At 41.3% G+C, this 26,172-nt stretch overlaps 3 protein-coding genes across 3 annotated transcripts in view; 1 reads left to right on the top strand and 2 right to left on the bottom strand.

Annotated features, from left to right (window-relative positions):
- Positions 1–389: 389 nt before the first annotated feature.
- On the bottom strand, positions 390–1,058 carry LOC147046223 (transcription factor Sox-14). The gene has a single exon (XM_085930984.1). It carries the CDS (start codon positions 1,056–1,058, stop codon positions 390–392), a length of 669 nt encoding a protein of 222 aa, XP_085787110.1.
- A 3,507-nt stretch (positions 1,059–4,565) lies between these two features.
- Positions 4,566–10,741, top strand: septin2 (septin 2). The gene is made up of 13 exons (XM_085929710.1): positions 4,566–4,728; positions 5,644–5,685; positions 5,829–5,943; positions 6,708–6,794; positions 6,865–6,988; positions 7,070–7,204; positions 7,271–7,388; positions 7,463–7,564; positions 7,649–7,794; positions 7,915–7,998; positions 9,446–9,506; positions 9,593–9,683; positions 9,895–10,741. The coding sequence occupies exons 2-12, from the start codon at positions 5,662–5,664 to the stop codon at positions 9,668–9,670; spliced, it is 1,074 nt and encodes a 357-aa protein (XP_085785836.1). The 5' UTR covers positions 4,566–4,728; positions 5,644–5,661; the 3' UTR covers positions 9,671–9,683; positions 9,895–10,741.
- A 1,178-nt stretch (positions 10,742–11,919) lies between these two features.
- clstn2a (calsyntenin 2a) overlaps positions 11,920–26,172 on the bottom strand; it is a 50,536-nt gene continuing 36,283 nt past the window's right edge. Inside the window, exons 8-18 of the mRNA XM_085929709.1 lie at positions 25,436–25,693; positions 24,833–24,954; positions 19,504–19,666; positions 15,356–15,522; positions 14,842–14,990; positions 14,359–14,564; positions 14,120–14,287; positions 13,194–13,339; positions 12,890–13,010; positions 12,598–12,788; positions 11,920–12,496 (exon numbers count right to left, since the gene is read on the bottom strand). Of these exons, the coding sequence (XP_085785835.1) occupies positions 12,257–12,496; positions 12,598–12,788; positions 12,890–13,010; positions 13,194–13,339; positions 14,120–14,287; positions 14,359–14,564; positions 14,842–14,990; positions 15,356–15,522; positions 19,504–19,666; positions 24,833–24,954; positions 25,436–25,693 (1,931 nt within the window). The 3' untranslated portion in view covers positions 11,920–12,256. The remainder of the gene's footprint in view (positions 12,497–12,597; positions 12,789–12,889; positions 13,011–13,193; positions 13,340–14,119; positions 14,288–14,358; positions 14,565–14,841; positions 14,991–15,355; positions 15,523–19,503; positions 19,667–24,832; positions 24,955–25,435; positions 25,694–26,172) is intronic.

Raw genomic sequence — 26,172 nt, 5'->3', positions numbered from 1 at the left:
TGGTGGTTCTTTGTATAAAACCACATTTTGGTTCAATCTTACATCTTTCCGCATGGGAATTTATTGAGACAATTTCAGAATGGCACACAGTAATTCAGATTCAGTATCAGAATTATCTTATCAATGGAATGAACATCCTGTCCGATTTTTTTTTTTTTTTGACAGAGACAACAAAGACTCGAAACAATACCAAAGTCTTGGAGGGAGGGGATGTCCAGATTCTAACCCTTTTAAATCAGTCACAGCAAACCTTGGGAAATTATCCAATTTCACGGAATTGTTCTGAATAGTTATTCACAACCAACAACGTATCTTCATTCGTCTCTATCGCCAGCAACGATTTCTCAATGATCGTGTCCTCGCCTGCACTCCATTTACGCACTGGTCATTTACGCACTGGCTCCGGGTGCTGCGTACGCGTCCACGCCGCTCTTGCTCATCCCTCCCGGGAGTAGAATGTAAGCCACCTGAGGCTGCACACCGGCCGCCGACCACGCTCCACAATTGCACGGCACCACGTAGGGGCTACCAGGCGACGCGTGGGTGTGCTGTCCGAGACAAGCCAAACCCCCGACCACCGACCCGGAGTGGTACCCAAAGGCGGGCGCGCTGTAGCCGCTTAGAGGTGGCTGGAACTCGGCCATCCGATGGAAATGTCTCACGGGAGATGGCGCCAGGAGAGTGGGAGGTTTATCCCCGTGGATGAGTAAGGACGAGTCCACGGAGAATCCCTTCAAGTGCTCCACATGCGGGAAAACGAGGCGCTCCGCTTGAGGAAGAGTTTTGGGTTTGCGCCGGGGTCTGTACTTGTAGTCCGGGTGTTCTCGCATATGTTGCGCCCGGAGTCTTTTGGCCTCGTCGATGTAAGGACGCTTCTCGGAGTCGCTTAGATTTTTCCACTCGGCGCCCAGTCTCTTGCTTATTTCCGAATTGTGCATCTTTGGGTTGTCCTGGGACATCTTGCGCCTCTGACCCCTGGACCACACCATGAACGCATTCATGGGTCTCTTGATGTGCGCTAAAGGTTTGGGCATTTCCAAATCCGACCACACATTCATTTAAAACAATTCAGGAAGTCAACTTTTCCACACACAAAAAAAGGAAAGAAAAAAAAAACGTAATGTGCTTCTATTAAGGGCTAATAAATCCGCCATAAATGTTTTCTGTGCTCCTTAATTGCTTGAAGGACAAGTGCTGCTTGTAAGTTGGAAGCTTGTTATGGAAGAGACCAAGCATGTCAAGCTCCCATCTCTACTCCACTGTCACGGTGGGCCAAACCAATGAGAAGAAGAGAGCACTTTAATCCCACAAAAAAAAAAAACTACATTTCTGAGACGCCCGGCTTCACCCTCCCTTTTGACACTTGAACGCCTCACAAAATCCCTGATGAGACACATAAATACATATGAAACAAATGATTCATAGAATGCCCAAGCATGTAACATGGGCCATAATATTAGGTAGGCCTACACTGCGATCCCATTCACTACAAAAACTGTTAGAAATCTGCCTAAGAGAAGCATTTGACATGTAATCCTTATTTTATTTCCATATTTCAAAACACATCTCAAATCGTCTTTCCCCATTGAAATGAATGGAAATGCCATTAATCTGATTCTTACCCTGACTTTATTAAACTGGAAAGTGATTGTGTTGTTGTCTTTCAATCACGCTAGGTTCTTCTGTTCTAAACAAACCAATTTAAAGTCTTTCCCATCATCCATTGCAGGCTTCCTGTTTTCAACTGTGCTACAGCTCGTAAAGTAGCTTAACCCCCTTTCAACCTCGCCTCCTCCAAGATCAATATTAATCACAGCCATAATTTACTGGTCCTTGGAGTATATATTGATTTCTTTGAACCATTTTCATAATTATGATAGCTTATCTGATCAAACACTTTATAACCTCCTCGTATGTTATTGAAATGACATTGATGGAGAAATGGCTGAATTAGTGAGCAGGCCCAAACTGTCAAGAATTCAACAGCACCATCTCGCTATTTGAGTGGAAGTTATTGAAAACATATTAAATATTGAGATCTGGGAAACATTTTTTTGAATTACAGTAGATATTCTGGCATCTGTCATACGCTGCCGCTACCATGAGATTTTCCTCATGTCAAATCCGGTTGGCCTTGGCAGATAAGGTCAGGCAACACTGCAGTAGGGGGTCTTTATTTCATTTACTCCCCTCAATCAAAAGCCGATGTTTCTGAAAGATCCAGCAGTGCAGACACACAGCAGCAGCACTTGTGATAAGACATTTTCAGCAGAAGGGCTGCAGGGATAAAGTGACGGACAGCAGGGGTCATCCAGCCGATCCATCTTCTCATAGCTGGGCTCTTATCTCCCGGTGCCGGAGGTTCCGCATCCCATCATCACCACATCCAAACACTGACCACTCCCACACTGTTCTTAGACCACCGTAGAGATGAAATGTAGGCCAAGTACTTCCTTCTAATAGCGTTTAAGACAGCAGAGAAGGTCTCACTGCTGTCTCTACAACTTGGAGTGTGCGCTATTGTGTACTCGTTTGTGTTTGGTGTGACTTCTAAGAAAAAGGGAGGAGAAGGGCGGGCCGGGCCGGACCGGGGGTGTTGTTGGTTGAAACGGGTAATAAGAAAAAGTGCCAGCCGCACAAAATGACTGTGGTAATCCGGTTATCCCCAGGCTCTAAAGATACTCTCCCTCTCCTTGGGAAGTCTATCTTTACTTCTTATGTCAAAACTGTCGTTCATGCACTCAGGTGGATTATAGAGTCACGGTGGAGAAAGAAATGGACAGGTGAACACAAAGACAAAAAAAAATGGGGGACGACGCGGGGAAGAGTCTGAACAAAAAGGGGGTCCGGCGTTCAACTCGCGAACCGGTGCGTGTGAGCTAGCAACAATAAAAATATTTAATTCATTTAGTTTTTGTCGATGTAGATTCAGTCATTCAAGTCGAGCTTTAAATGAGTTGTTTTGTTGCTTTCTGAAAACATTCATAAGTGACTTAGTTTATCTTAACAGCACAGTAGTTTGCTCTTTAAAAAAAAAACCTAAGTTTGATATCCTCTAGTATAGTGATTCATATGACTGACTTACACAGTAATAAAATAACTTATTATAGGTTCCATATTGACATAATGAACCAAAGCAGAAGTTTGTAAAGAACTAAAAAGTTCCATCACACTTCCACGTCATGATTTTGTTGTTTCCGCTCGGAATATAAACAGATCAAATCCCCAAAAGTGCATTCTTGGCTAACAACGCTCTTTTTTGACACTCCTGAGTCGTCCATTAGGCAATTTTTCAGAAGGAAAATCCCAAAAGATTTTCAGTGCGCTTAGGGAGGGATTTCACTAAACCATGTACTTATTCTCGTGATACTTAAGAAAAGTCAAGCTTTTTAATAGCTTTCCTCTTGACACTTTGACAGTAGAATATGCTTTGCTTGACCCTGGGGGAGGTTGACAGAGATGGGAGGGGGGGGGGGGGGAGTGAAAAAGAGATATTTGCCCAACAAATCATATCATAAGACCTTACCCTGGTGAAATTAATACACTTCCTGCGGGGCTAGGAGGATAAACCTGAGTGTTACATTAGGTGGCTCCTATCAGCTAGTTTGTAATATAAGCAAGTCAGCAGTCAATGATGTACAGTTAGAAGCGGGCAATTGTCACTGACTTTGTGCCACCACAGCATCGGATTGAAAATATCCCATCATGTAAATCAAGTGGAAAGGTATTGGCTATGATAGACAGACCTCTCATACCCACCAAAAAGGTCACTCACCAAAAACTCTCAACCCCCCCCCCCCCCCCCTTTGCCCCTGTTACAAGAGTGGGGACATTCTCGTAATGTATTTAAAATCACATCTGAAGTCATCACATGCAGCCACCATAGAAATAACAGAGCCCAGAGCAAGTAAGAAGCTTATGGAAATAATGTTATTTCGCCATGTGCTCAAGATATGCCTGCTGCAACAGCAAAGGGAATAGACTGCTATTTACCAACTTATCTCATGGCTCTTATGGAGGCTAGAGGGAGAAAAACACAGATAGACAGGCAGAAAGGCTTTACGCAACATATTTTCCAGCCGACTGAGCCCCGGAGCTGGAATTAAGTATCGATGCTGATAGAAGAACCAGTCGGTCCAACCACTATGCAGGTCCTCCAAACTGTTGTTCGCTGACATTGGTGTCAAACCATATTTAATCAAGATAGAAATGAAAACTCCATATTGGAAATAAAGCCAAGATCCAGAACTTCATAATTGTGAACTATAACTGCAAAACAGTAAAAAAAAAAAATAAAATAAAGAAAAACTACTCCTTTGATTGGATTTGTCCGGGACTAGAACCCAAGAAATGTGCATCCTTAAAAAAATCCTACCTCAAAATTAAAAAGCCATGTTGACCAAATTGTTAATGTGTAAATTGACCAGCAAGGACTAACTAAGCATTTATTCAAATGATAATGGGGCCATGATAAAAAAAAAGAAAAAAATCACAAGTTGATTTTTTCCACATTCAACATGGCGACGACGTCGACGTACAATCCAACGCTTTTAGCCACCTCGGCCACGCGGTGCATTGTGGGTGGTCGGTGTGTTTGCTCGGAGGAAGCTGTGTACACCGGAATCTGAAGAATTCGAGGTGTCCGCCAAGCTAAACTCTTCTTCCCCGCCGCCGCTCTTTGCCTCCTCTTTGTCCTCTTCGTACTCAATTTTCCAGCGGACGCTGAAGGTAAGGTTTAATTCCACTATCTCAACACTTTTTTAAAAAATAACCACTTAAGACATAACTGTTCGCTGTCGGGTAGTTGGCTAAAATTAGCATCGCGAGTTAAACAGGGAGCAGCTAATCAGCTAGTTAGGGAGTAATCGATGCGATCGATTATGATAAGGATTCCAAGTTAACCAGTTTGATTTTAACCTCTCTGCATCATCTTTTTAGGATGAAACGATGATTATTGTTTTCATTTTTGTGGACATTACCCATTTCCTATGTTCCACACCCACTTGAGCGTTCACCGTTATAATAGCGTCTACGGAAATAAAACGGTCCACTTTTCTACACGTCAAAATGTAGTACAAACTGAAATTTTGTAGCCTGCACATGCATTTTAAATCTGGATTTGTTTTTTTTTCTGGTGTCTTTTGTTGGATTTCCTGTTTGACTGCTACGCTTTAAAATACAGTAGAATAACAGTAAGGCGCCGTATGGTGGAAACACTGCTACCTCAAAAGTAGAAATGCTTTGTGCCAGATTGCAGCTTTGTTGCTTATTTTATGACAGGTGAGAATGAAAACTTAAGAAAAGTTGAAACATGAAACGTGACTTACTGTCCACGACTCTGCATGTTTACTGTTTAAATTGGACCTGTTGCCACTTTATAGTAGTAGCCAAAAAAGCATATCACAAGTTGTAATAAAGTTTAAAGGGGAAAAAAAGCAGATCATGTGTGTGTGTGTGTGTGTGTGTGTGTGTGTGGGGGGGTGACATTCGAGCTCTCGCAAAGCAAACCAGACTTCCTGTCTCTCGCACTTCCAAGACTTGTAAGCAATCATGCTTGAATCTATTTCGACTGTTACCATTCTGAAATGGATTTGCAAAGGCATTAATTTTTTTTTTGCTCTTCTGTTTTGTCTGTTTTCTAAGAAGCAGTGAAGAAAAACCATGTCGCACGGTGACAAAATGAAGGTAAGCCTACAAAAGAGATGTTCTGTACCTGCAGTCGTTTTGTGATCACCTGTAATGTTTCTTTGTCTTCTCAATGAAACGCACAGCCACCATCAAGCTGACTAACATTACATGTTGCTTGCGTGTTATTTCTGTTTCTACAGCAGGGCCAGTTCACCAACCCCGAAACACCGGGGTATGTGGGATTTGCCAACCTGCCCAATCAGGTTCATCGCAAGTCTGTTAAAAAGGGCTTTGAGTTCACGCTTATGGTTGTAGGTAAGGATACAACTCCATATTAAACTTTGGGTGGTATTTGCTCTCATTAATCTGTCATGGGATATTTTGTAGTAATTAAAAAAAAAAAAAAACGACAGCAAAACCACCATCTGTGTTGAACCTTTGGACTGCAAGTGACATATAAGTCGAGTTGTTCAGCTGGAGTCTGTAAACTCCTGATGTGAAGACTGTGACTCACCCGAGCCCCCTCACCCCTCCCCCACTTGGGAAAGAGGGAGGGTGAAAGCTCTCTGCTCATCCTTTTTCCTTTAAAATAAGCCCAGAGTGGAATGTGGCTTGCGCGCCTTCGGGGATTGTTACAAACAGAGAACGAGGCTCGCTCTTTTAATCACCTCGCTAAATGATTGTTTATAGTTCTAGTTCCTAGTCATCTTCTGCAACTTACTGTCATTTCAAGTCAATAAGAAATATATATTTTTTGTAAGACTAGACAATCACATACTTAGCAAAGATATACGTTATTGTTCCGTTGGAAGCGCGCTGACATGATTCCTGCATCAAATAGTTGCTTGGGGCGAGAACGCAAGAGTTTGGCTGACAGGAAGTGTGTTCAATGTACTATTATATTACATTGAACAACATTCAGTTCTCACGCTGCTACTTTCTCTCAATAGGTGTGGTGAGGTCAAATTTCAGTTACTAAATCCGCTTCCTTGTCTGATTGTATTGGACAACTTTTTGCATAATGATCCATTGAGCAATGAGCTGTTTTTATATATTTTTTTTTTCCATTGTGGCAAAAGGTGAATCTGGGCTTGGAAAATCGACCCTGATCAATAGCCTCTTCCTGACCGACCTCTACCCCGAGAGAATCATCCCAGGAGCGGCAGGTAGACCACTAGCGCAAGGCCGCTCGTGTGGTCACTTTGCCGAGCGTCACGCGCTTTCATTTCCAAACAGAGAAAATCGAAAGGACTGTTCAGATCGAGGCATCCACGGTGGAAATCGAGGAGCGCGGCGTCAAGTTGCGTCTGACTGTAGTGGACACGCCCGGATATGGAGACGCCATCAACAGCCAGGACTGGTATGAAATTGGGAGCTAATTATGATTTGTGACGGCACCGTACGGAAATACGAAATCCCATTTGACTTTTTCTCTGACCAGTTTCAGCACTATTATCAGCTATATCGATGACCAATTTGAGCGCTACCTCCACGACGAGAGCGGTCTCAATCGGCGTCACATCGTCGACAACAGAGTTCACTGCTGCTTCTATTTCATTTCCCCGCTCGGCCACGGGTGAGCCCGTCCGCCGACCAGCGCCACTCGCCGTCTTAGCACTCACTTGCTCCCCGCTCTTCCCAGCTTGAAGCCGCTGGACGTTCAGTTCATGAAGGCCATCCACAATAAGGTCAACGTGGTTCCCGTCATAGCCAAGGCGGACACGCTCACCCTCCGAGAGAGAGAGCGGCTCAAGCGCAGAGTGAGCATCGAGCGATTTATTGTTAGGCTCGCACGGCTACTAGGATCATGTGTTGAATGTGTGACCCTGCTCAGATTCTGGACGAAATCGATGAACACGGTATCAAGATTTACCACCTGCCTGACGCCGAGTCGGACGAGGACGAAGACTTCAAAGAGCAGACCAGGATCCTCAAGGTAAACGAACGGGTCCTCACCGAAAGCACAAAACTCTTCATATGCCAGCCAAGCCCCCTCATATGAGTCGCTGACCGTCCCCAGGCGAGCATCCCTTTCGCGGTGGTGGGCTCCAACCAGCAGATCGAGGCCAAGGGGAAGAAGGTGCGGGGTCGCCTGTACCCCTGGGGCGTGGTGGAGGTGGAGAACCCCGAGCACAATGACTTCCTCAAGCTGCGTACCATGCTGATGTGAGCACAGCTGCTATTCGCAATCCTCTTCCATAAGAAAGCTCAATAGCTGGCCAAATGTTAGCGATTTTTTTTTTTTCCTTTAAAAGATATTTTTGGCATTTTCCTGCAACTCCACAGAACCCACATGCAGGATCTGCAGGAAGTGACCCAAGACCTGCACTACGAGAACTTCCGCTCAGATCGCCTGAAGCGCAGCGGCAGGTTGTCCTCCCATGGTTACATTCTGCCTCTTTCTCCTGCGTACGTACTACCTGTCTGTCTGCTTGCTTCTCTGCACCGCCTCCCCCCGGGCCACTCAGAAAAACACCATTGTTTGTAGTCGGAAGACCTCAACACGCAGACACACACAAGTGTGTCGAAATATACAACAACCACAAGTCATCGTTTCTCTATCAAAGTAGATGACATCATTTCTAGATGTAGTTTGCATTTAATTCAGAAATAACCTCCATTATATTTCTCATAGTGTCAGTTGTACTGGAGTTCTAACTCATCAGTTTGCATGTCAACGACGCTGGCAAGCCCATTCCATTTCTTTCCTAAAACTGATGGTAAATAAATAAATTCAAATCAAGCATTTAGAATACACACGTCAGACTTTTAAATTAATTGGTCAATTATTACAGCGACGGTTCTATATTATAATGTGGCAAATGTATTATAATTAAAGGGAATATATATGAAACATTTTAACAATAGGAATTGATTCTTTAAAAATAAAACAAAAAGTACAAGAGTATATTTTAATCAATTTAAATTTGTGTATTTTATGAAATAATTGGTTAATTACATTGACGTCCCTGGCGAACTGCTGCTTTGTTCACAGTTGGGTTTGTAGCCAGAATTGAGATTTTAACAAATCAATCATTGCCCTCACAATAGCTCCCAAAAAGTTGTTTTCAGTTTTCCCCCTCAAAAGCCAATCCAGGATAAAGGACTGGTTTTACTGGCCTTCACATTAGCCGGCCATCATGGAACATTGGAGGTACTGTTTTGTAGTTTGTCTTCAAGTGGGGGAGGTCTTGCTCTTCCCCCTGACGTTTACACCTGCTGCTGCTGCTGCTGCTGCCGCCGCCTTTCTTCCGACTTGACTCTTATGGTCTTTTGAGGCCCACTTTCCTCTAGCGGACTACTCGACTAACCCTCTTTTCCCCACTTTTCTCAATGTGGCTTTTGTCATGTATGCCTAATAGTTAGTAGCTGCACTCCTGCCATTTAAACCTCACCCAGAATCAACTTTTTTAACCCGTGCACATCACTTACACTTTGATTTTTTTCTGGGCGGGGGTTTGGTTTATCAACAGAATCACAAAATGTTAGGGATGGCTTTTGGAACTTGTCAATGCTCCAATGCCTGATATTTATTTTGCCATTCAGCACCTTGTTAGAGAACAGCAAGTTGTGGCAAAAGTTCAGACACAAATTACAACTCAAATGAATCAAACACTGAACCTTTAGACAGGTCAAGTTAAGTTGACCTGTAAAAAAATCAAAGTGGATTTGAGGGTCATCCTGAAATTTCAAATATCCCTATCGTTTTGTGAGTAGTTAGAAGAAGAAAAGGAAAAAAACCCCCACACACATGGGTTTACAATTTGTCTTTTAAACTAGCATTTGAGTAATTTGTGCCACTATGTGACTGCTGCAGAAAGGGTCCAGAACCGGAGGAAATGGACAAGGATATGATTCTGCAGGAGAAGGAGGCTGAGGTGGGTACTGCAAGAGATGAAGAAAGCCATTTGTAGGGGGATAAAAGCCTTGTCACAAATAGCATATGACTTTATGTGTCTTCCAGTTGAGACGAATGCAGGAGATGATTGCCAAGATGCAGGCCCAGATGCAGAAACAGGGCGATGGAGAGGGAGACGTTTGAAAATGATGATGAAGTGAGTAAGATCCTTCCAAATGTTGCCATGATTTCATTCACATCGATCACGCTGGTCGAAAACTTCCTGTCACCAAACGAGCTTCTGGTGCTCATAGCCAATGGAAAGCATCGGCACAGCACCGGCCGCTGGCAGAGGAGCAGCTTCATTGACAGGCTTCACTTATTCCCCTGCCCTTTTTTTAATTATTATTATTTTTTCCTTATGACAGGTTATTTGTGGCACCACTTAAATTTGTCCAGAAGCAAGTGAAGGACAGCTTGAGAACAGCAGCCCCATCTGGTTCTTGACTTGTTCATTCAGTCCCACCTGGGATCTGAACTGCTGATAACTATAGTCAAAGTATATTCAAACAGTGTTAAAATGACTTATAAATGTATCTCCTTGCAGTTATATTCCTGACACTTTTTAACACACATTTTCCAGTCACAATCAAATGACCCATTAAGATGAATCGAAAGTTTTTAAATATCAAATCGTCTGTTACCTTTTCATTTGTTATATTGACAAATTTGACATTGGGATGACCTAAACTCATGCCGATATTTTCCTCATCAAAGAGTTTGAGAGTCAAAAACAACTCTTGTCAGTGTTCAAATAATTTTATGTGAGGGTGGAAAAAGTATTTTGTATCCCCCCCCCCCCCCCCGAGTAAAGATGTGCCATCAACTGTTACCGATATTATTTTCTCGCATGCTACATTACATCCAGTCTGGGGTCATTTGAAGTTGTCTCCTTGTGCGTGCCTCTTTTCTGTGAAGTCATTTGAAGTTGGACAAACTGAAGGATATTATTCATGACACTCTTTTGTCAGGTGAAGGCTTTCGTTTACATTTGGACTGCTCTGTGAAGTTCTCCCTCAGTGAGTGACAAATGTTTAATTCGAGACAAAAAAAAAAGTTTTTAACCTTTCCAATGCGGGTCCCATTGAACTAATTCATGCCAATTATTCCCTCACCAGCCAAATTGACCATTCCTCTGAGCTATTTTTACCCAATAATAAAGCACCAAATATTGTTCTTGATGTATAATGTTGTAATAAATGTTTTATTCTCAAATTGTCGGCTTTACATTTTGTCAATGGTAGAAATGTCTGCACAATTGATAAATAAAACACCAAGCTTTGGTGTCTACATCGAGCGTATCTGGTGTAGAATTGTGCCATCTAGTGGTGAAATACTAGAATGCAATGACCTGTTCCAAGCGTGTGCGTTCAACATATAGTTGTCAAAGACAAGACGCTGTATAGATTCTAAAGTCTTTATTGGTCAATATACAGAAAGCAGTGGGATGACCACTACAAAGGGAAAGATATCGAACATTTGTTTAAAATAAGAAAAAAATATATACAAAAGAACTGCTCAATACTTCCTTTACAAGGTTCGCTTAATGTATGTAAATGAGTTGCTCCGCACAACATGACAAATGTCTCACAATGATGACGTCACAACCAGCCCAACAAGCATTAACAAGAAAGGAGAACCACTCAGAATAATGGATATGGTAATGTATTATGAAGTTATTGAATTGGTTGATGGTTATTCAAGGGGTAATTGAGTAACAGATTCTTTTGTTCTTAAAGGGAACCGCCCTTATGACAAGTCTTGTTGATATTTTGCAGGGAGTTAAACAGCACTTTAAACAGTAAGATTAAAACTCGTTTTTTAGAGTTATCTTGGAGGCACTGGAGTGGAATTCAAAGTGAAGCGATCAGATACAACGGTGACCTCTGTCTTCAGTTAACAAGACCGACTGCATTCGGAAACAGTTTCTGATCTTTTGACCTTTAGACATTTTGGTTTGGTATCTGATGGCAAGTATATTTCTCTTTAATAGTATTCATTGCAATGTGATGTTTCTGAGCTAAGTGAACAAAGAATGTCAGGTGTGAGCTGAAGATGAAAACAAGGACACGCTAACTGACAACTACGCCAAAAGCCAAAGTTTAGCTACTTCTCATCTCTTGTGTCACGTTGAAGGGGAATAAAGCAGTGTAAAGATCAACTCAAACAAGATTGTTCTGTACAATGTGCGCAATAGTAAATAAACTCATTTTACATACAAACACAAGTCTTCCAATCTTAAAAAAACAAAACAAAACAGTGCTACAAAAGTAATCTGGAAAAAATGCATTTTATTTCAAAGTCACTACTCACAATAAGTTAGCGATATTCATAACTTGGTGAAATGCGAAAGAATCACTGCCCAAGTGCAGTTCCCTTTTCTTTAACTTTGATGTGCAATGCATTTTAATAGAATCATTTCTTTAAATTCGAGCGCAGTGGTAATATTTAAATTGGGCTTCATTTTACAGTGCCTTACAACAATATTAAATTGGCTGTGGGGCCTTGCCAATGCCCGACAACACAAGACGACTACTTTTGAGTTCCTTCATCATGAATACCATTTAAACTGCAGTTAAAATATTGTCCAGCAGAGAGAGACATTTGATTGGAAATAACAGCAAGGGCTTGGGTCTGTGGGCGCGTTTGTTTGTGTAAAGCAAGACAGAGAAAGGAGAGCGCGCTGTGTGTCCAGTACATGTGCAGACATATATTTCCTTGTGTGCGCGGTCAATATGTTAGGGAGGAATTGTGCCACTTGAGCTTCCTCTTCTTTTCCATTTGCATCGCCCCCTCATCTTCATCCTCCATGTCCTCCTCGTCGTCGTCGTCCTCTTCCAACTCGTCGTCGTCATCGCTGTTATCCGACTCCACATTTGCCATTCCTCCCACATGTTCTTCATCCTCTTCTTCCCCCCTACACAGCTCTTGGCTGGCTTCTTCACTAAGGGCATGAGCTCCTCTCACATTCTAAATTCCAAAGAAAATCAGAACTGGTGTTTACGTACACGTCACGGGAAGTTTTGTTGTTGTTTGTTTGTACCAGGATTAAAATGAGGTTCGCTAGTTACCTCCATAGGGTTTACAGTGATGTTGAGTGCAGACTTGTCCCAGTCCAGCTCAGGTTCTTTGGCTCCATCCTCTTCCTCTCGGTAGCTCTCCTGATGAGTAGCGTGGATTCTGTACACGCCAATCACCACAATGACCACCAGGGCGGCGATGCACACCACAATAACAACTGTGGCTGCTGGAGGTGCTGGTCCTGCACAAGAAAAAAGTACAATTTGAACAGTAGACTCAGACCATTTTTTGGATTTATCCATTTTTAAATACCATGATATATTTTTTGGGCAAATGTCTTACCTGACATGTGGGAATTAGGAGCATGTATCATGAGTGGGTGATGAACGGCTCTCATGTACTGCGCCTGAGCAGGCATGTGATTGACATGCTCCACCGGCTTGATGTGGTGAAGAACACTGACCTGAAGTGTGGACAAGAACACTTGAAGATGCAGAGATTGCAGCAAAAGACAATGCAAGGGAGTCAAGTGTGAAGAGGGGGAAGACAGCAAGCCACTTAAACATGAGGAGGCTGGATAATCATTTGGGAACACGAGCAACGTGTCCTCAAAGTGGAGCTAGGTATAAAAAAAAATCTAAATCACCTCCAGGATGAATTCATTGCTGGTGTAACGGCCGTTAAGCTCCGAGCAGGTGAGTCGGAACTTTCTTTCAGTCAGGGTGGCAGGTCGCCAGTTCCTGTAGCGCACCTGACGCACTGCCTGCTCATAGTGGGCCATGGAGTCCACCCCTGGCACATGCAAAATTCACGTTAACGCATTGCTTTGATGCCGCACCGTATCAGGAAATCATTTCATTTCACTCAATTGGTCAGAATATTCTTACAGTACAGTGACTATTACTATTGCAAGGGCTCTGGCACAGATCCCTGTGGTTCACCTATCTGTTGAAATATGATTAAGAAGTGTGCACAGCAAGATATTTTAAGGTGTAAACAATAGTATATATATATATATATATATATATATATATATATATATATATATATATATATATATATATATATATATAAAATGTGCAGCAAAAACTACAAACTAAAACTGATTAGCGGCAAGCTTCTGCTATCTGGAGTCCTTTGAATGACTCAGAGGTTAGTTTAGTGATTTTTTGGGGGGCTGGCATAGGATGCGTGATAGTAGGCCCCCTTTGGGGATGCCTGAAGGCGTTAAAATGACCTCTGCAACATTTTGAACTGACCTTTTCTTTTTATGGTCTAAAAAAACCCAAAACACAAACAAACCAGAAAACAGTGCCTTTAGCAATAAAATAATTCTTGCACAAGACATCTGACACTGAAAAATGGAGCTTTAGCTTCAATGAGTAAGTATATAGTAAAAAAGACCCACGGTATCATCAATCCCCTGACTGCAACCCTATTGAGAGCACAAAACGAATCACTACTTCAGTGCCACAAAAGTCACGACCCATTCTCATAAAATCAACTTTGAACATAAAAATTCAAGCAGTGAACTTTCCAATATGTGATTCATCTGCAGGTGTTAAAACTCACCGTATATTGATATTCCCGAGGTGGAGTTGGTGGCGTCGAGGTGTTTTCCCAGCAGAGCGCTGTGATGAATATGTAGGCTCTCTCTTTCGGGATTCAGCTCATCCCCAATCACCAGGATATCACAGTAGTCCAAGTTATGCATCACCTCCATCACACCTGGCCTGCGGGCTGCAAAAATGATCCAACTCAAACCATAAATCCCTCACAGAGAGCACTGACAATGCTGTCAGACATCTCACATCCACTGAGGCCGTCTCCCTTCATTACTGTGCTGGTGATGTAGAGCTCCTTGAAAGGAGCCACGCCCAGCGGAGCGCGAAGGTCACCGGCGGGTCTGACGAGTCGAGCGGATCCCGTAATGGTGATTCTCGGTTCACTGGGCGGCTGCACCATGACCACCGCCTTGACGTCTGGGATGGAGAGACACGCGTCCTCCCCGAAACACCTGACACGTAAGCAATGGAACATGGCAACAGTGATTCTATTACTGCTTGTGAGCGAGCGGCTGGATTCACTTTAAGGCACGGCCGGTCGCGCTATATCATCATTTGATTCTCATTTTTAATTTTGTGATTGTATGTTCATTAGTTGGACATATTTATAGTTAGTCTTTATTTTTTCCACAACCCCTGGGTTTGTTTCCTTAGACATATTTTCCACTGTGATGGCTTCTATAAAAAAATGGATTTATAAAAAAAAAAAAAGGTAACATTTGCACTCACAGTACAGTGGTGCTGATGTGGAGCCGTCGCAGACCCGGTGTTGGAAACTGACGAGAGTTGATGTAGGACACCTTAGTCATGGCTGTGTTGATGCTGTCGAGATCCTCTCCTTCCACTACCAGCATTGACTGTGCAGGGTTAAAATGGAACTGCAAAAAGATGTGACAAAAGCAATGATCATAGCTGCTCAAATCTACAAGGCCTTTTCCTAATCCGATCATAATTAACACGGTTTGTAACTCCCACAAAAACCACCAGATGGAGCCAAACTAATACTAATGAAACTCCTAAATTCACTTGGAGATAGTTCCTTGTCATCAAAGTGCCAAAAAAGTGATTCTATCTATCTTAACAATGATTGATTATGTTTAATAATTAATATACATCAAGAGGAGCTATGTCAGTGCTTGTACAACCATACAATAACAGGAAGATGTGTGTGTGGGTGTGTGTGTGTGTGTGTGTGTGTGTGTGTGTGTAAATTTCTAACCCTTTCCCCCCAATAACCACACACCTTGATGTCCTTAGCCAGGCTTTCAAGGGAGTTAATATCAAGACCTTCTTTGCAGGCCTGCAAGCAGGAGATAACCTTCTGGGTTTCAATGCGGCCCGGGCGGATCGTCAAGCCCGACAAGCTGCCACGGAAATACTGGGTGAACCTCGGAGTCGCTACCTCGCCACCTAAACGGGAATGAGGGCGGTGAGGAGGGAAAAGAATAGAGGCGATAAGGAACAAGAAGAGAAAGTAGAGAAGGGCGATAAGGGAGGTGAGGTTGGGCGCGCACGTTGAAAATAAGAAGTGGGTCAATAAAGGACAATTGGAAGGGAAGAGAAGAAAAAGAACGTGTTAGTTCTATTTCAACGGGAGAAGCGTCATAGACAAAGTGTTCTATTGATGTCATAAATAATTAAAACAGTTGGACTTTCTTTTAACTATCAATGTGCTGGGAACCTGAAAAGGGTAAAACTATTTTTACTTTTACAGCCTCTGTCTGTGGGTGAGTCTGTAAAATATCCCCAAGTTGAAGTAGAACAAATGTGATGCAGACATGGTTCGAATTCATGTAAGAGTAAAACATGGAAATGTGACGCGACAAGCTCTCAACATCTGGCACATCAGCGGTGATATTCCGACACTTCCTCTTGGGAATTTTGTGCACAAGTTTGACAGATGCAACGAATGCAATGCATGTTCATCCAAGATTGTTCCGCAACTGTCACAGCAAGGAAACACGTCACAAACTTGTAAATCAATGCAGAAAGTGTCACTTTGAATGAGTAGGCATGTCACCATTCTTGGACTCCTTTCATTTACTGTGTTGCTCGTAAACTATTTATGCCATGTTTGTTGACTTGTCATCTGTGTTCTCGGAGGAAATTCTTTTTTTTTTTTTTAAATGTTCCCTCTGCTTTCTTTCTAAAGTAAAAGTTGAAGTGTTTCCTGCCTCAGGAGACAGGATTTGGGTCATTTTTCTTCCTTGTTGTGTTTTCAACCCACACACTTTAGAGTGAGTGGCAGGACATTTCACAGATGCTGCTGTTGCATTTGTAGTGTGGAACCATGACTATAGAAAGCTGATATGGAAAAGAAAAAAAAAATAGGGCAGATTTAGAATCAATGCAAATCAGTGCCCAGTGTTATTATTTTTGTCGTCATTTACTGTTTTTATAATATTATTTGATACATCAAGATTCGAGATCCAATAATTGCAACGGTCCATGAATGCAGCCTAATTGACAGATTGCCCAACAAGACATAAAAATAAACTAAATTATTCTTATTATTTTTTTAAATTTGCATTTCACCGTGCTTTTTATTGAATATTTAATTTAAGAATTAAATATAGCTAACTACACAAAAATAAAAATAAACACTTTTACGTGATCGAACTTCTCGACTCAAAAGCGTTGCGACGCTCCAGTTCATCAACAATCAGACGGCGGGTCGTTGTGAAGCAGTTGGAGGTAAGCGATGGCAAAACAATTGTAGATGTGCCACTAATTGAATGAAGAAAAAAAAAAACACGCACAGAAAATGCGAGTACAGTAATTGCTGTGGTTCCTCACGAAACCTTTATCGCCCTGACAAATGAGGGACATCTTCGTCGCTATCTTAGGCAGGAACGCTCTTGTGCTAATATTTCATCTCTGACCCAGAGACCAATCACCTGTTGATTAATGAGCGAACCTGATTGTTCAGGTATTCCTGCACGTCGCTATATTGTGTACCGAGATTGAGATCCCACTACGGGGCCACATAGAAACTGAAAACACGTTCAACACTTTCCAACATTGATGGAAATCCTGGACAGCAGCCCATCGGACATTTTTCCAAATATCAACAATGTGGTTATTATAAATAACCCTTTGGCCACCTGCAGCGTTTCTCTGCAACAAACATGATCCAGACGCGCCTGAGGACGCCTCAACAATTTGACACTTTTGTCATTTGAAAAAGAAAAGCTCTGATCATCATGACATAATCAATGCTTTTAACTCAGCCCAGAAGACTCCGCCTTCTGTAAGTTTTTATTTTAATTTTATTATTGCACAAGCATGATTGTGGTTATCTCAGGCATTGGTTGTCTAACAAGATTTGAACTTAATTTTATTCTGGTTTTATTTCAAAATGCATTGTGTCAAGACAAGAGGATTATGTTCAGTGAGAGAAAAATCAGGCCCACCTTGATATATATATTTTTTTTTTCCCCACTACCTATTAGCCACACTCTGGCTCCACCACTATGGGGCCCCATGGAGAGAATACCAAAAGGTTTTTTTTTTTTTTTTTTTTCAAACAGTAAGAAAAAAAATATACAAAAGGAAAACAAACTCATTGTGCATGTTACATGCCAACATATTTCTTTTGCTGCCAGGCGGTGGGTGGACATAGTATGCATGTCTGAGTCCACACACTTCATTATTGTGATGTTGACTCTGGGTGAAAGGGCTCGCCTAGTGAAATGAGAGCCTGAAAGGCAATCTTGCTCACTAATGGCCTGCAAAGTTATCAGTTGCAGCTTAGTGAAGCTTAAGGCAGCTTCATTGGGATGTAATAGCTGGCAAAGTTGTGGCCCATTCACTCTGCCTAATCCCTCCTTCAGGGCTTTTTCTCACAATCACAAATTCACAGAGAGAAGAATCAAGTCAGAAAAGGCAAAATGGAGCTGGTAGGAAATAATGATGATGACGATGAAAAGAAAATTGCAATCAAGCTCAAGAGAGAAAGGATTTCAAATGTTCTCTGGAAAGATGTTTTTTGAAGATGGACTTTGATTTTAGGTGAGCTGCAGCACCGATCTCTGCTGTTGGTCTGCCCCAAGCACATTTCTTTAAAATGAGGCGAATCATCGCACAGCAGCTCAAATTGACTACAACGCAATCATCTTCTTCCCATTTGTTGCAACCGGTCGTTTGATCCATCCCCACTTTGCTCATGCCTCTCCATTTCAAAAGAATTGTTCACAGCCCCAAGGCATACATCTTAATCTCTATTTATTTTTCTCTCCTACATTCTCCCGCGTACGCATGTGTACTTCAAACGTGATTTTAATTCAAAATTTGCTTGGCAGTGACACGATGTACCATCTCAATGTTTGTCGTAAGGTTTCAGTCCCAGTACGAATTACAAGTTCCATAGTAATTCTACAGATTACATTGCCATGGCAACATATAGGAGATACATTTTGATTGGACAAATTAATTTGGCATCCAATTATACGTACTTGAAGCACATTCACAATAAATTGTTTAGAATCCTTGAACCACGTGCAATATGTGAGGAAAAAACGACATCATATTTAATGTAACACATTTTAAATTGTATTCTTACTTTAATATGGTAGCCAAGAATTGCCGCTTGTAGTTTATGAAGCCCATCTTGCTCTAAGTAGCGCATTTGTAGGAGTGTCAATTTGAGATGATGTCTGTTAGTGGGGAGGTCTTTAGTACAAACAGAGTAATTTCTTACAGCGTGTGGTGTAATTCTCCACATTTGCACGTATTAATGGGGGGGGGGGGGGACTCTCTTTACATGCTGCTTTCCTTAGCAACATTGATCAACTGGGCTTAGCAGTTCAACGCTTTCATTTCTGAAAGTGAAAAAGACTGCAGCTAGGACAGTTACTCCATTTTATTTGGCAGCGGGACATTTTTTTTCGAGAGAGGCATTTATTTGTTGAAATGAAGCTGCTCGGTAACTAATTGGGACACTGTCTATTATTAGATTCAAAGGAGAAACACTTTTGGAAGAAATATGATAACTCGCCGTAGCTTTTCATTCAAAAATTTTTTCCGAACAATAATTTGAAGTAAAAAAAAACAACAACTGCAATCATGTGCTTGCACAAGTGTGCACACCCTCTTACCTGGGAATTCTGAATTAACCAAACACATTCAAATTCATGATTAACCCCAAACAATTTTTTTTTCTCCCTCAAAAGCTTCTGTGCTTCTGCTATTTAGAATTGTTCATTTCAGTTTTTGCAGCTCAATCACATGAACAATTGGAAAAAGTTATGAAAATATTCAAATGAGTCTTTTTTAGGATTCACACTTTTTATATTCACTGTTAATATAACATCAAACGAGCAGAATACTGAAAAGGGATGTAAAGTGTAAATGAAAAAGGTTCATCTTACACGCTAACACACATACACCAACCTTGCCAGCAGGCACCCACTGTGAGCTGCGTATCGATCTGCGAGGCATGGATTGGCCAGTCATCTGTCACCAGGTAGGGTTCATAGGTCACTCCATCCACAAAGAGAGTCACAGCAGGAAACTCCACATTGATCACATAATAGTGCCACTCTTTGTCACAGATCTGCAGAAGGAAATAAAAAGTAGATGAGTCAGTCACTAGGCAACGAGACTTTATTTTTTATTTTTTAACCTAACTACATGTTACGTCAACCAAAGGGAAAGTAGTTACTAAAGTAGAATAGTTATGCATTCTTTAGAGAAAATGACTCATCTCACTTCTAGGTGGTTCTGCTCATGGCTTTTTGCTGACAGCTAATGGGCTGTTCATTAAAATCCAATAGGACATATGGCGAGAGACAACCCACTTAAAATGAGTCTTTCACCAGGTTTTTGATGGCTGCTGGATTTGACAAGGTGGCTGCTGATGCGTTGCTTTGCATGGATGTCTGAATCTCAAATTAGGATCATTCAGTTCAGTCAAGCGGTTGTTAGCATTTTTTTAAGCCAATATTTTCCTGCAGTAATTTGGGAGGTTTTTTAAAAAAAAATATGGACCCAGTGGTCGCCGGGAGGTGGCAGTCAACTAAATTTTCTGACAATGTTAGATGATGAACAATTCTTAAAAAATAAAAAATAAAAGCTTAAAACTCCCACTTGATGTTTATAGTCAAACTAAACACCAGAGACAATTACACATTGCATACTAAAAAAAAAAAACATAATACCCACAGTCATATATTCTTTATCCTCTGCAAAAAGATCACTTTCCTACCGATGACTAAGGAGCTGTTTCCATATTTGTATTTTTGTCTTAAACTGCCCCCTGGTGGCCAAAGCACACACACCAGAAGAACCTCAGCGGAACTGATTAACCTTCATCGAAAAAATGTAGACATTTGTATAGTATGTGCTTTGGGATCTGCCATGTTCATTCCAGAACACAAATATATGATCTCAATCAAAGACCGGCATTACTTGAACCGCTTTGACTGTGAATCTGCTTTTGAGGCATCACGGGGTTTTGCTGTGAAGGATTTAGTCGATTTATTTGCACTAAAGAGGGAAGTATCTTTTCATTTGACACGCAAAGATAGAAAAAAACAGCAGGAATGAATTTGCTTCTAATCGCAAAACACTTGCTGTTTATTATGGCAGTGAAATAAACTGGAAATGGGAAAGTGGGAATTCAAGGAGACAAACTGGGAATATCAGTGCATATGAATACATGCCTTTTGAAAAGAGAAATATTTTTCTTTCAGGGAATACTATCAATGTATAATTGCGGTCTTCTCCTTTTTGACCAAGATTTGATTCTTATACTTTATGCAGCATTTGCCTGTATTTCTATCATGATAGCGATACCATTTTTATACTACAATCTATACTGATTTGGAATAAACGTTCATTTGTATCGTCGTGTTTGCGGCCGAACCCGAGTCAACTGGCATATTGATTATAGCACAGTGCATATCAGGTTTTATTTTAAAAGGTTGTATTCCACCTGCTCACATTTTGGATTTGGATACGCACTTGACTTGACAAGTGGAATTAATTGCTTTTTAAAGGATGTCTGGCTGAGTGCCTGTGGAAATGAGTGCTAAGTTGGCCAGGCCAAGTCGAATATCCGATCTGATGATTCTTTCCTCTGACTCGCCACTTGCTACTGTTTTGGATCTCATTCACATGATTTGATGTTTTTGTTGTTATTTGTTATACTCATTACAATCCCTCAAGGCGAAATTCAATTTAATCTCCTTTTTTTCTTGTAAATCATACAGCAAATAGCAATAACACACGAGGAGGCTTGAGAGGAGAGACGTTAGGCAAACAGTGCCTTGCTCAAGGGTACTAGCACCTCCCCAACAATCTTATTTATTTTTTATTCTTTTCATTTATGTATTTATTTATGCAATTTTATTTTTTAATTGATCACCGGGGCTTGAGCCATCAAAAAAATTGTGCATGTGAGATATAGCTATTTCTAAATCTTTCCTATTGCACGGAATAAAACACACTATTGATCTTGTTGACTGCTAAATTGTTGAGACATATTTATGAGTATCTAATACAGAGGAGGGTATAGTGAAATATTTCTGACTTCATTCTGAGTGTGTCCTTGCATTAATGCAGCCATATAATAGCAATCTACTGTAAATTTAAGTTGATTTGCAATCAATTTTTTTTTTTTCCCCGCTGCATAATAAACGGCACGGGTGATGAGGGACAATGTTTAACATTTGGCCAGTGCAAGTTTATGTTGAGCTTATAAAATAAACAGCATGTGGAAGTGAAGGGCAGTAGATGTCTCTTCAACAAACAAACCCAAAAACACAGATGAGTTGGCATGGAAATAACAAACCTCCAACCCTTAAATGAAAATCCATTTACGCTTGGTCACTCGTTGACCAGTACTTTGAAAATTTGAATTGTTTTAGCAACAGAATTCTACATTCAGCTTTTAATCTTTCCCGCTGTTAAGGAAGAGATGGAAGGAAATAATGAACTTCAATCTGCCTGAGTAGCAAGGGCCCATTCAAAAGTCTTAACTTCAGCACCTAAGCGATCCATCCCATCTGCTTGGAAACAACGGGACGCTTCTAATCAGCGCAACGCAGGGAGGGAGTCGTGCCACAACAAGCACTTTGCAAGCAAGGAGATAAAGCAGATAAGTGAGGATGCGTCGCAGATGAGGGCCAGGACGTTCAATCCCGAGCGCTTCCGCTATTCATTCGTAGTAATCGAACTCAAGACGTGTACCTTGGTGATAAATGATGGTCTACAACCGTTTTCACGCCAGTGAAATTGGAACACTTATCTGCGATTCACAACACGCCATGGCGTCGCCCAGCGCTAATTGTGCTCCCAAACGGCTGTCGGCTCAAATAAAGGTTGCTTTCTCTCAAGCTTAAATCTCAACCTGTAAATACAGCGTTCCCCCACTATATCACGCTTCATCATTCGCCAATTCAGAATTTGAAGGGAATTTTCGAGTGGGTTACTTTCAGTCCCATTGACGATTATAGACGTCAAAGATATTAACTGGGTTGGCAGTGAATGAGTTCAAAACAAACTATTCTTTTTTTCTTTTTTCATTCTGCTTTGTTATTATGCCCGCTAAGCAAACAGAACCAAATACATCATCTCAATTCACATTTGGCCAAGTGCCCGAGCATCGCTATGAGTCGTAAAGCAGGAGAAACCAAGTTTGCGTAGAAGGTTTCAATCAGGAGCCACATTCCTTCGCTTGTGTTCGATCCATTTGGCAAATGGAGGCCTCTTTCCCGCTCCCTGCCAACGTTTTTTCATGCCTCTCTGCCTCTCCTCTCTCGGGTGACAATTGAAAAATCAATACAGCTAAATGGAGTTGCAGCGGAAGCCATTGAGTGTCCTTCCTAAGTGCAAGAGGAACGAGGAGAACAGTGAGCGGCAGTTCCGACGCGCCGTACTCACCTCCTCCTCTCTCTTGCCCCGGCAACGTTGCTCGCAAATCCCTCCGACCTTGTGCTTGGCTGCGTTCCAGCTCTCAACCGTACTACTCATCTATCCATCGGGAGTGTTTAGAGCAACCAAAACAAAACTGACTCAACAACATGTAATTCATTCATCCAGCAGCTAACAACAATACCAACAGAATATGTTCTCAATGTCTTATGAAATAGTTAAATTATGACCAAAGGCTGCTTTTTCACCTCGCAGCTATATTTTTAGAAAAAAATTGTGTTTCAGGTTTCTATGTGTGGCTTCAGGGCACATATCACTTTTTTTATGACGTTAGCTCAGATCCAAAAAGCAGCGCTTTTGGCTTAGCAGTTTCCAGCCAGGCCCGACAATAACACAAACGGCAACACGCTCATTCTCTAGCCGCCTCACGTTCCCGCCTGTCTGGAAACGTAGATTGTTATACCTCATGTTCCCTAAATATTTGGTTTCACACGTCTTCCCCTTTTTATTTTCTTTTATTTTTATACATAGCCTTGTAATGTGATATCAAATCCAATTCTTGAAATGTATAGTTTCAATTCAGAATTGTTTACATTTCAATTCAGAATTGTTTACATTTCCACCATGATGCGTTTAAAAAAATCCACTTGAGAATGTTTTTGCTGCATATGATGTATTAAAGCGATTTAATAACTGGTTGCAAGCACAGTCTTTAAGACCAAAATAACAGCAGTGTGACATTTGCCTTTTGGTATCTCGAGAGAAAAAAAAAAGAGAAAGTCAGAGGCAGGTAAAGATGAAACATTGCAGGTAATAAAACAAAACATAAGAGAGTCTAAACAAACTAAGTGAAAAGACAACATGTTTACTTTCAAAAGACTGGAACAAACCAAATGAATTTTTCTCCTCACTGGCTAGAAGGGAATTTATGGGAGCAGGGTTCGGTGACAAAAACAGCACAGAAATAGACTAGAATAACTTTTGATAGAGTGAAGACCTTGAAAGAGGGGGAAAAAAGAAAAGAAGTGCTGTATTGTACCAATTTCGGGCTGGCGGAGGATGACAAGACAACAGACCAGTATTATTTGTCATCCTGGGAAGGGGGAGGGTTGCCGTCATAGATCGAGCGATGGAGCTGAAAATCAACTGAACTGTGGCATAGTTTTGCCAAATCGTTTTTATGACGATGGAAAACACATTTAAAAAAAATCACAAATTCTAATCATTGTGAATGCTGTCAAAAATGTACTTTGGCAACATCAATGCTAATTGTTAGCCTGTCTATGACATTTTGCATTGTGTGTTAGCATTAAGCTAGTGGTCTTTCCTTTGTAAATGTAATGGCGTTCTTTTAAACGCATGGTGTGGAATTAATTTTGTTACACGATTAATTAATTTGACAGTAAATTTTGTATTTCTTTGCTTAAACATTTGTTCATCAGACTCATGGAGAATAACGCTCGGAATACATCTGACGCTACAATTTTGCATTGAAAATGAAACATGTCCAAAAAACATGAATGGGGAAAAAAAACAAAAGAATACTAAAAAAAAACAAACAAAACAACAACACTATGACGTGCCTCTGGGTAAATTATTCTTATTATTCTGGGTAAATTATTCTTCGTGACGAAACTGAGTTTTTAAATACGGGTCCGCCGGGGGACTTAGTGAACAAAGTAGTGCTGTTTTCTCCCCTCTCCATCCTTCATTGAGAAGATAGTGTGAAGAAATGTAGGCATGTAATGAGACAAAAAATGGATAGCTTTTCACTCATTGTGTAAAAACACCCTGAAACCATTCACACACACACACGTACACACACGTACACACACACACTCCTTACCTGCTCCAACTTCCAGTGGAATTCAGCAGGTCTGAAAGTATCAAGCTGGCTGAAATCCCTTCTAAGCAGGAAGACCAGCCGGCAGTTGTGAATATATAGAGAATAATGATGGCGGTTCATTTCTGCAAAACCATCCACAAATACACATGCAGACACCTGAGATGACTTTTTATGTGTCTCATATATTTCCGTCTGTGTGATATGAAGTGCTTAGGTGAACTCAACATTTTTGTCATTTCAACATAAAATATAAATACAGCCATATTTTGGGAAAGTCATATTTATCATAGCAAGTGTTGTTCTTAGGGTTTGAATAAAATAAACACAGTGATAACATTCAAATGGGTGTGAGATGCTATCAATTTTCTGCCGCCTATCTGGAACTTTTTTTTTAGTGGCACACTGTGTTGTTTTTATCTTTCACTGTCTGGTTTTGGAGAAAAAAATGAAATTGCCAAAACATAGCCAATGTTATTGTATCAATCATAATGTCAAACATCTGCACTGTTGTGTTAGCACTAGCATCAGTGCTAACATTTTGCAGGTTATCACAGGAACTCTGTTTGGAATTATAACTAAACAAATGTGAAATTGTGTGCTTACCAGTTTTGTCAGAGTTGCACAGCAAAGTTTCCTTCTCAGCTCTGAGTCCTGGACTGGGGCCATGTTTCATCCATGTGGCAACGGTGAACTGATCCGTCAGGTTTTGGGGTACCACGTGATCGGGAACGTTGGCTGCCTGTTGTCCGTCAAATCTATAAATGAGGTCGCTGTCACGGCCACTGTCAGTCACCAGAGATGTGGTCCAGTTGGTGGATGGGCTCGGGGCGGGGAGAAGATCTGTACTGCCCGATGCTGCGCCTGTCGGAACCGCAATTCCAGAAGCTTGAGGAATCTTTGAGTGTTTGGGAAGTCACCCCCAAAAAATTATGAAGAGTGAACCGCAAATAGGCAGGGGACAACTTTAAATACAATGCGCGCAGATCTTTTATTTTATTTTATTTTGCTTAAGCTAAAAAAGCTTAGCTGTCGTTGGCTAACAATGAGATCCAGAATATAAATGGAATGCAATAATGAACATGTCACACTTTGGAATGGCCTCGGAGACTTAATTAAGAATATTAAATGGAATTCCAAGCAGTCTCCACGACTACAATAGACACACTGGAAATGTTAATAAAACGGAGTGAGACATCAAATGTAATTTCTTACGTTTAATTAAAATTTCATTGTCTCTCATCATGACGACCCTCTGCTGTTAAACAGCAGCTGGATGTTCCAAGCGGGCATTCCAAATCAATCCCTCATTTTCTTTTATTCTATTATTCCAACAGTTGCTT

The sequence above is a fragment of the Syngnathus leptorhynchus genome, chromosome 14 (genome assembly GCF_054491065.1).
Source record: "Syngnathus leptorhynchus isolate UIUO chromosome 14, UIUO_Slep, whole genome shotgun sequence".
Lineage (NCBI taxonomy): Eukaryota > Metazoa > Chordata > Actinopteri > Syngnathiformes > Syngnathidae > Syngnathus > Syngnathus leptorhynchus.
This window is presented reverse-complemented; position numbering and strand designations above follow the sequence as displayed.